Source organism: Lepisosteus oculatus, chromosome 14, assembly GCF_040954835.1.
Source record: "Lepisosteus oculatus isolate fLepOcu1 chromosome 14, fLepOcu1.hap2, whole genome shotgun sequence".
Taxonomy (NCBI): Eukaryota; Metazoa; Chordata; class Actinopteri; order Semionotiformes; family Lepisosteidae; genus Lepisosteus; species Lepisosteus oculatus.
Window position 1 is genome coordinate 26,887,661 of NC_090709.1, and position 10,939 is coordinate 26,898,599.

Below are 10,939 nucleotides of genomic sequence, written 5' to 3' on the forward strand. Positions count from 1 at the left end.
GTCTGGGTATTTACTTTGTAATCTTTGGTTTACATCTACTGTATTGCTTTGAGATGCCACTTTTAAAGGTGATATGTAAAATAAAGTTTTTTATTATTGTTATAGAGAAACATGATCAGATTTTCTCTGGTTCAGAAAAAAGATGATTAAAATCTGTAATCTTTCCACTTGTATGTCATCGGAAAATACAAGAAGTTTCTGCTTTGTGTAAGGATGGTATCAAAAAGTAATCTAAGTGGTGAGAAAGCTGTGCTCCTCAAAGCACTTTACAGGATAAAAACAATGACAACAATAGTGTTAGGCTGGGCAAACGATTTTTTAATAGAAATACAAAATGAGATATAATGATGTGTTCCGGCTACATTAACGAGTACAACCCCCCTCTCTGCGGGAGTGCTGGCTGTGATGAATTAAAACCGGTTTCACAGGCATTTTCAAAGTAGAAGGGAGCGAGATTTCCAGTGAAAGACACCTCCTCCCTCCAAAACCAAGGAAGTACAGTACTTACTAGTTAAGAAAGCTAGGCTCCTCAATGAAATCGCTTTAACGTGCTAATGCGTTGGTGTAACAGTCCGGGCGTGGCAAGCTACTAATATCAAGTCGACTCGATTGGAAGACAATGAACATATTCTAGCCCTAAATGAATTAATAGCAAACATGGTTTATGTAAAAGACATTTTTTTCCAAGAAAGTTTATAATAATACGATCTGTAGTTGAAATCTGAGCCTAAATAAAAAGAAAAGGCATTTTCAGAGAACAATTACACTGTGTTTATGTAGAAAAAGTGATTAGGTTTATGAGCAATCTAATTACTTATTCATTTAAAACGCTATATAAAATAAAGTTTATTATTAATTTGCTGGACAGAGCGGTGAACATTATTATGGATAAGACAAAGATAATGATCCTGATCAGTTTAGAAATCTGTGTACGCTTTAAGGTTTTTACTTCTTAAACTTTTAAAATACACGTTTCGAATAGAAAGAAATCATCTTCCTGGTACAGTATGTATAGCAAACCGGCACGTCTTTTTTCTCCAATCAGAGGGGTTATACGCTCGGTTAAAAGCGAAGGAGATTGTCTGTTATAGTTGACATAAAAACAAGGGTTCGCTGGCATTATATCCTAGAAGACACAGACCGGCGCCAGGCCGGGAGAATGCCGGCCAGCGTAAAAGAAAATGCCTGATGAACTAGGGATTGGACAGTTTCCAAGTGCTTGTACAATCGATGGAAATCTTCAAATAAATGTGCAAAAGAAATAAACAAAATAATAATTTATTTCTTTATCATATTGGCTAGCTAATGTCCTCTCTTTGCTAGTTAGTGGCTATGTTTCTGCGTTGGGTAGCGACGGGTGACTGTTCTCAGGCGGAAGATGTAAACAGCTTAATTTTCGTGTTAAATCATTTTTTTAAATTAAAATTCATTCTATACAGCAATCGCATATTTGGGTACCGTTTCATAAAACTTTCATACTTAAAATGTTTAGGGAGAAATGGAAGACTGGTGTGTATTTTTTCTTTAAACTACCAAGACCAGCCATACACAGTACAGTTTACGTACATACAGTAATGTTTATGTTCCTAAATGAATATCGTTTATGACCTTCAGATGCATTATGCTCCTCTTCTTTTTATGCTCAGCTACTAAAATTTCCCTTTAGTGGTAAAATTCCATATAAATATTCAAAACTAAGCGGATTAAAATGTGCACAGTAAAGACATTAAATGATTAAATCTTTTCACTACCAACCAATGCACCACGAGTGCCCCTGTCGGTCATTTTGGCCAGCCAATCACTTGTGGGTAGATTACCGTACCGCGGGTCTGTACCGCGCATTTTTAATGGATGCATCTGTACATATGAGTACAAAATTGCCTACAAACCGGGCAAAGACCACAGCAATGCAGATTTACTTAGTAGACTTCCAGTTCTACAGAAAAAGGTGAGGACGAAGAGTTACAAGGCTAAGATCTAATGTTGGACATGATGTTGGACCAGTAAACATGGCACAAATCAACGTCACACTGTCACAAGTGCATGAATACATCTAACGAGGATGGCCTCGTGTAACAGGTCCCCAACTCACACTGTACTACTCACGACGACTGGCTCTGAGTGTACATGATGCATGTATTCTGTGGGGAGCGAGAGTAGTCATCCCTCCGCAGGGACAGTCTTTTAAAAATGTTACATCAGTCGCATCCAGGGATGTCTAAGATGAAAGGCTTAGCCCGTTCTTACTTGTGGTGGCCACGGATGGATCAAGATATAGAGAGAGAAGTTAATAGATGTAGCAAATGTCAGCAAAATAGGAAAGTGCCACCGAACACACCATTACACCCCTGAGAATGGCCTGAACAGTCATGGTCTCAGATTCATGTGGACTACGCAGGATTATTCCTTGGACATATGTTTCTTGTGATCATCGATGCCCATTCAAAGTGGATGGACGTCTACCCCATGAAGACTTCCACCTCACAGGCAACGATCGAAAAGCTGAGATGAAGCTTCAGTACCCATGGATTACCGCAGATGTTGTGTCAGACAATGGCACATGTTTCACATCATTCAGAGTTTACTACATTCATGAAGCAAAATGGAATCCACCATGTAACATCTACACCCTTCCATCCTTCTTCTAATGGGTTGGCAGAACGAACTGTCCAGACCTTCAAGGAGGGGATGAGAAAAATGCAAGGAGATAGTATGGAGACAAGAGTTTCGAGGTTCTTGTTCAGTTACCGTATCACGCCTCAAGTAACAACAGGATTATCACCTGCAGAAATGCTGATGTCCAGAAGACTAAGATCTGCATTTGATTTACTCAAACCAGACCTTAAGACTAAAATAGAATGGAAGCAAATATAACAAAGATTGAATCATGACAAAACAGCTAAAAAGAGAAGTTTCTCACCAGGAGATCCTGTGTTCGTGCAAAACTTTGCTGAAATGGTTTGGGGCCAAAATGGATACCTGCTTCCATAGAGATGTGCTCAGGCCCTGTGTCATATACAATGATTCTAGGAAATGGACAGAAAATGTGGTGACATGTTGATCAAATAAGAAAATGTTATTTAGATCCCAGTCCATCACCGGATAGATCCTCAGAGCGAGATAGAGAATGCCAAGAAGAGCTGGAGCCTCTTCCAGAAGAACTCGTTGGGTCTCAGGAGAGTTCTGATACAGAATGTGGTCCTGCTGGGGCACCGCAGGAACCAGAGAAGGCATTCCCAGAGAGTGGAGACTTACCGGCTGCACTGAATGAGATGTTCTCCCACCTCCTTGAAAGACTATGTTACATTGGAGTGACATTGTGTTCCGGAAAGGGCAAGAATGTGTTCTGATCTCACGAAGTCAGGCAGTCTACCCTGAACTTCCTAGACTATGGAATTTGCCGTTGTGTAAAAAAAAAATCTGCTATTCCATACTCTGAACATTTATTGAGAAACAAGAGTTGTTAGCTTTAGAAGGAGGGAGCGTAGTAAAGTGATATATATATATAAATTAATGTAAAAGTAATATTGGAATTACAAGTAATAGTTCATCAGATGGCTTTACACCATTTTCCTAAGTTGTAACCTGGCTGTTATAGTTCTGGCGCCAGTTGAAAGTTGAAGTTGAAGAGAACTAGTGTGAGAACTAGTGTGAGAGTAAGATGTCGGATCGGTAGTGTAATGTTCTCTACAACCAAACTTTACTTTAATATATAGTTCATTGTTCCACACCCACCTCTGTGTCATTCTTTGCTTCATGTGAAGATACAAAAATGTGAACTCTTACTCTTCAGATGGAAAGAGATTGCATTTGGAATTGCATGTAATTAGATGGTAATAAGAATATGCTCAGTAGAAGGGGTGTAATTTTTTGTCTGTTAATCATAAAACATAATCAGCAATTATGGACCACAATTTTTATATGCCGAGGTTGTGAATATTATGATACCTCTGAAGTCACATTAAAACTTCCTGTAAAATAAAAAACACAGAAATACAAGAGGGCATTGAACTGTGTCCAGGATACTCTAAGGTAACAAATCCTGCCCCAGAAAGTGCCCCTTCTCCCTTTTGAGCTACTGCCCACCAAAAGGTCTCTGCGCGTCTCTGGGAGATATCAAGAAGCTAAGCTTGTGCTATGCTTCAGTGGCGGGTGTAGAAGACATGCTGCTGTACACAGAGAGCACATTGAGCTCCTTGGACATGAAAACTGCCAGATGGTTAAAACTTCTCTCAGTGAACAGGATATCCTGTGTCCGAAATCCTGAGGTGCCTTTCTTCCTCTCTTGTCATACAGAATTTATCATTAAGGACAATCACATATGGCTTGATTTTGTTAAATGCAAGTATTTATTTCCTTTCTGGAACAACTTGTTTTTTGAGGAATTCATACAATTTGCAAAATATGAAATACAAATCTTGCTTAACGGTGCAGAAGAAATACTGCCAGCTAGCAAGAAAAGGACTTTTTATTTTTCTTTAACCAAAAACCTGCATAGGGAGATGTAGAACAAAAATCCACTTGAGACGTTTTCTCAAAAGGAGGGGAGGAGGGTTGTGGAAGGGCAAAAAAATGAATCTGTTTCGTTACGAAAGGCGCATGTCGCAGGTGATTCACTCCTCTTCACTAGGTGGCGATAGGAGGTGCAGTGAAGTTTATATCCGGCTGAAGAAACTCCTCTTTCTCAGCTCCGCTTCTCGGTTGTCTTGAAGCCGCGGCCGCGCTAACGAATGACGTCATCATACTGCGCGACACTGCGTGTATTTCACCCACGTGTGGGTGAGTGAATCATTTTCTTTAGATAATTTGTTAAATGACTTCAGGTTCTGAATACGTAACGTCTCGTCGGCTGTGTTTATGCTTGAACAGAGCACAGCTCTGACAACAGAGTCTGTGAAGAGTAAAAATAAAGAAGCTGTTCTGTTTAAACTTCGAAAGTCAGCCTTTGTTTCTGACCGACTCTGAAGAAGGATGGCGGAGTGCTTGTTAAATCTGCAAACCCAGCTTGACTCTTTCATGCAGGTTTTGCTCAAATCGATCGTGTATGAAGTTTCAGAAGTTTTCCGAAACAGGATTTCTGACTCTGAGGACGAGTTTCAAGACAAACTCCTCAGCGTCTCCCAGATCCTGGTGAGACGGGCCGTGTTTAAAATCACACAGTGTGTGGAGGACAGTGTCGGGAGTGAAATGGCGCAGCTGAAGAAGGAAAACGAGAGCCTGAAGTGGAGACTGCAGCTGTGGGAGAAGGAGACGGGAACAAGAGGAGATCAGGGACAGACAGATCGTGTTGGACACACGCTTCCCTGTGAAGTCACTGCAGAAATAAAAGAAGAAATGGACACGGAACTGCAGCTCTCAGGTCAGTGTGGTGACTTGTATGAAGTCAGAGTGTGTGTGTGTTAAAAACCAGTGTCTATAACTAACTCACTGGTGAGATTTTTTAAATAAACTTTATTTTAAAGAAAACATCTCACAATAGTGAACATTCTCATTATCAGTACGCATTCTAACAAAGTATCAAACTGCCATCAAATAAACTTTCCGAAAGAGGTGAGAATATAGTGGAGAGATGCAGAGTGACGTGGGAAAGACGTGTGATGTAGCAACGGGATTCTTTACTGGAAACTGAACTGTTTTGTCCGGTTACGGTGCTGAAAACACCTCGTTCACATTCAACAATTGTTCCACTGAATCAATTTGTAATCCAACGTCATTAGAAAACAACATGTATAAATATTGTTTTCACGTTGTATCGGTCTAGATTTTATATGTATACTAATGATTGTGTAAATAAAAAAAATTTTGATTGGTTTAGATTTTACCGTCCTCCAGGGTCTGTGTCTGTATTAACTCCTCTGGAATATTAATTCAGTGTGTCTGTATTAACCCCTCTCTCTCTCTAAGTGCATTGTTTATGCACTGCACTGTCCAGTCAGTGTGTCTGTATTAACTCCTCTCTCTCAGTGCAGTTTTAATGTACTGTTATGCCCAATCAGTGTCTGTATTTACCCCTCTGTCTTAGTGTAGTGTTAATGTACTGTAGTGTGCAAGCAGTTTGTCTGTTAACCCACCTCTCTCTCTCAGTGCATTGTTAATGTGCTGTAGTGTCCAGTCAGTGTCTGTATTAACCCCTCTCTTTCAGTATAGTGTTAATGCATGGTAGTGTCCAGTCAGTCTGTCTGTATTCACCCCTCTCTCTCAGTGCAGTGTTCATGTGCTGTAGTGTTCAGTCAGCATGTCTCTATTAACCCCTCTCTCTTAGTGCAGTGTTAATTTGCTGTAGTGTCCACTCAGCCTGTCTGTATTAACCTCTCTTTCGGTGCAGTGTTAATGTACTGTAGTGTCCAGAAAGTGTCTGTATTAACCTCTCACTTAGTGCAGTGTTAATGTGCTGTAGTGTCCAGTCAGTGTGTCTGTATTAACCCCCCTCTCTCTGAGCATTGTTAATGTACTGTCATTTCAGGTTTGTCCGTGTCTGTAGAAATGCCTCTTTCTCAGTGCAGTGTTAAAGTACTGTAGTGTCCAGGTAGTCTGTCTGTATTCACCCCTCTCTCTCAGTGCAGTGTTAATATTCTGGAGTGTCCAGTCAATGTGTCTGTATTAACCCGTCTCTCATTGCAGTGTTTGTGTGCTGTAGTGTCCAGGTAGTCTGTCTGTATCCACCCCTCTCTCTCAGTGCAGTGTTAATATACTGGAGTGTCCAGTCAGCATGTCTGTATTAACCCCTTTCAGTGCAGTGCTAATATGCTGCAGTGTCCAGTCAGTATGTATCTATTAACACCTCTCTCTCAGTGTAGTTTTAATGTACTGTAGTGTGCAGTCAATTTGTCTGTTAACCCACCTCTATCTCTCAGTGCATTGTTAATGTGCGTGTTCATGTGCTGTAGTGTTCAGTCAGCATGTCTCTATTAACCCCTCTTTCTTAGTGCAGTGTTAATTTGCTGTAGTGTCCACTAAGCCTGCCTGTATTAACCTCTCTTTCGGTGCAGTGTTAATGTACTGTAGTGTCCAGAAAGTGTCTGTATTAACCTCTCACTTAGTGCAGTGTTAATGTGCTGTAGTGTCCAGTCAGTGTCTGTATTAACCTCTCTCTCTCAGTATAGTGTTAATGCACTGTAGTGTCCAGTTAGTCAGTTTGTCTGTATTAACCCCTTTCTCTGATTGCATTGTTAATGTTCTGTAGTGTCCAGTCAGTCTGTTTGTATTCACCCCTCTCTCTCAGTGCAGTGTTGATGTACTGTTATGTCCAGTGTCTGTATTTACCCCCCTCTGTCAATGCAGTGTTAATATGCTTTTATTTCCAGTTTGTCAGTGTCTGTATAAAGCCCTCTCTCTCACTGTAGTGTTACTATAGTGTCCAGTCAATGTGTCTGTATTAACCCCTCTCTCTCTCAGTGCACTGTTAATGTAAATGTAATGTGATTGTGATATTATTACAGTAGACTTACTTTTTACATGGTAGTTAGGTTTCTGACAAAGCTAAATCAGAACACCCCCTTATACCCACATATTCCGCTATGTGTAAACAACCCAAATTGATTGTGAGTGTACTTGTATGCATGTGTGTAGTTTAAAGCTTTTTAGATCACATGGCCTCAGCTATCACTACTATGCTGATGATACTCAAATATACATCCATACCAAACCTGACGCTAATGTGTCTGTCTCTATTCTATTTAGTTGCATCTCCCATATAAAATCTTGGATGACTCAAAATGTCCTTCATCTTAACTATGACAAGACTGAAGTCATGCTTATTGGCACCACCCATCAACTTTGTAAAACCAATGCTGTAACTCTATCTGTAGATAATCTTATACTTGAGCTTCAGTCTATATTGAAAAACTTAGGGATGATATTTGACGTTTGACCCATATGTGCAGCAAAAATATTGCTCCACTACGCCCTATGTTATCACTAACTGTGGCTGAAAAGTGTTGTCTAATCTTGAATCGACTACTGTAATGCTCTACTCTCTCCACATTGATCAAACTTCAGTATGTCTAAAATTCGGCAGCCAGAATCCTGACCAGGTCTAGAAGAAGTGTTCACATTACTCCTATCCTGGAGTCCTTGCACTGGCTTCCTGTCAAGTTGCATGTCTCAGTACCTGTCTGGTTTATCACCCTACTCCCCACGTCACAACCTTCGCTCTTCTAATTGTGTTCTCCTATCTGTCCCCCAGTCTGTCTACAATCAATGTGTGACATGGCCTTCTCCTGTTATGCCCCCAAGCTCTGGAACTCTCTCCCCAAGGATATCACAGAGTCACCTTCTCTAAACTCCTTCAAATCCAGACTCAAAACCTTCTTCTTTAGAAGACCCTTCATTGAACTGTTCTTTACCCCTCTGCTCCTACTGTATTTAGTACCGCCATCTACTGTCTCCTCTAACTATGTGTTCTCATCGTGCTTATTTTGTGTTGGCATTCTGTAAAATGCTTTCAGAAGCCACCTTTAAAGGCACTATATAAAATAAAGTTTTTTATTATTATTATAAAGATTTTGTCTTGTTCTGTGTTTACAGGCTCAGAGGCCCGTGCTCTCTCTGAGGCTGGGGAAAGGGCTCCTCTTGAACAGAAGCACAGTGCGGAGGAGTGGGGCTCCAGTCTGATGCAGGAGACAGCGCTCACTGCTCCAGAAGGGAAAAAGACTCTCAGTGAGCAGCACACAGAGAGCAGACAGATTGTTGAGGTTCTGGACTCTGTGCCCATGATGCAGATGAAGTCTGAGAGTGAGACACCTCGACTCTTAGTATGTGATGATTTTACAGAGAAGATGAATAATCTGGACACAAACAATACTACACAAGGTTGTAATGAACTGGGCTGTATCTCTGTACCAGAGCACAAAGAAGAACTGGGTGAGTTTAATCTTACAGAGCAGGACATGGGTCCCCAGTTGATTGACCCTGCAGAGCAGCAGACTGATGTCCCTGGTGAAGAGAACAGTACTGAGATACAGCACCGAGAGGAGAGTCAGTACAGGGAGGAGCAACAGCAGCTCCTACAGGGCTTGATAATTAGGCCTTGTTCTGTTCAAGTGGAGAGACTGTCATTGCAGAGTCTCAAACAACCATATGATCCCTTAGTATCTGATGACTTTACACACAGGTTTAATAATCTGGTTACTGAGAAACTTGTTGAAAGTTTTAATGAACTGGAGAGTATGTCTGTTCTTGAGCAGAGAGAGGAACAACTGAATGAACTGGACGGTTTTAGTTTCAGAGAGCTGGAGAAGGAGCCCCAGATGATTCACACTGCTGAGCAGCACACTGAAGGTCACGGTGGAGAAAACACAGCTCAGTTTCAGCACACAGAGCAAGGCCATTCCATGGAGCATTTGCAGAATAAGAGACCCCAGCACTATCAGAGGATGAGGAAGAATCACTCAAGGCCTTGCTCAGATGGAGTGGACAAACTGCCATTATGGCACAGGGAGAAGCAGCGTTTCTGTCAGTCTAGAATTTCACAACCCTACTAGCACATTCACACAGGAGCGAGACCATTCAGCTGCAGTCAGTGTGGGAAGAGTTTTAGTCACTTGCACCACTTAAAACGACATCAGCACATTCACACAGGAGAGAGACCATTCAGCTGCAGTCAGTGTGGGAAGAGTTTTAGTCATTCAAGTAGCTTAATAGCCCACCAGCACATTCACACAGGAGAGAGACCATTCAGCTGCAGTCAGTGTGGGAAAAGTTTTATTCGGTCAGGTGACTTAAAAACCCACCAGCGCATTCACACAGGAGAGAGACCATTCAGCTGCAGTCAGTGTGGGAAGAGTTTTAGTTACTTGCATCTCTTAAAACGACATCAGCACATTCACACAGGAGAGAGACCATTCAGCTGCAGTCAGTGTGGAAAGAGTTTTAGAGAATCACATGATTTAAAAAGGCACCAGCACATTCACAGAGGAGAGAAACCAGTCAGGTGCAGTCAGTGTGGGAGGAGATTTAGTCGGTCAGGTGACTTAAAATCCCATCGGCGCATCCACACAGGAGAGAGACTGTTCAGCTGAAGTCAGCGAGGGAATAGTTTTAGTCAGATAAGCCACTTGCAATCACACCAGCACATTCACATAGGAGAGTAACCATTCAGCTGCAGTTAGAATGTTTTTTCCAGTCAGGTGACTTAAAAACACCAATCTAGTCACCAGGTCAGTTATCAGTCAACTAAAATGTCTTTCAGTTCAAGTAGGCATGTGACATCCGAAGAAGGCTCCACAGCCGAAACGTTTATTTTCTTCTCTTTTCAGCATGGAACAAACCTTTACTTGTTCCTAAAATATCTATTAGTCACAGTCACTTTGTACTCACCCACTTTTGAGTTCGTCTGGTCAATTAAATTATGACTATACTATTATTTACGGTTGACTCAAATAGAAATAGCTCTTGTCACAGAGTTTAATTTATGTGTATAATAAAATGTTTTTAGTTTTATTCAATTTTAAAATGAATTAGGTCTAAACTGAATAAATTTCATTGTCAATTGAATTTAATTCCTTATAGTCTTGGAATGTTAATTTTAGTCTTGTTTAATTTTACAATTAAGACTGTTCTCATTGGATAGGCTTGTAATTGTGTAATAGCTTTCAACTTACCATGTTATACACAGAATGTGTATAAAACAGATTAAGATCCTTAACTGTCACTCTTAAGGAAAAAAAAGTCACACATCTGATTAAATTCTACAAACAAAAGCTCAAAGTCTTTGTTGCACAATCTAAAGTGTATTTTCCCCAGAGAGGATATATATCAAATACAATAAATATTTATACAATAAAGGGTAAATAATAAAGAACAAGATATTGTATGAATCTCTTTTAATAAGAAAATTTATTTTGGCACCATTAGTAATAATTTCATAATAGTAATTCCATATTTTTATGTTCTTTTTTCAATGCAAACTATTTTTTAAACAAGACAAGCAACATATACA

At 40.5% G+C, this 10,939-nt stretch overlaps 1 protein-coding gene across 1 annotated transcript; it reads left to right on the plus strand.

Moving 5' to 3' along the window:
* Positions 1–4,752: 4,752 nt before the first annotated feature.
* LOC138243020 (uncharacterized) lies at positions 4,753–9,606 on the plus strand. The gene is made up of 2 exons (XM_069198515.1): positions 4,753–5,359; positions 8,527–9,606. Exons 1-2 carry the CDS (start codon positions 4,972–4,974, stop codon positions 9,480–9,482), a joined length of 1,344 nt encoding a protein of 447 aa, XP_069054616.1. The 5' UTR covers positions 4,753–4,971; the 3' UTR covers positions 9,483–9,606.
* The last annotated feature ends 1,333 nt before the right edge of the window (positions 9,607–10,939 follow it).

Excerpts from the sequence above, each read along its gene's own strand:
- LOC138243020 (XM_069198515.1), top strand. The coding sequence starts at position 4,972 with ATGGCGGAGTGCTTGTTAAATCTGCAAACCCAGCTTGACTCTTTCATG. Across the intron at positions 5,360-8,526 it reads CACGGAACTGCAGCTCTCAG|GCTCAGAGGCCCGTGCTCTC; the intron begins GTCAGTGTGGTG and ends CTGTGTTTACAG.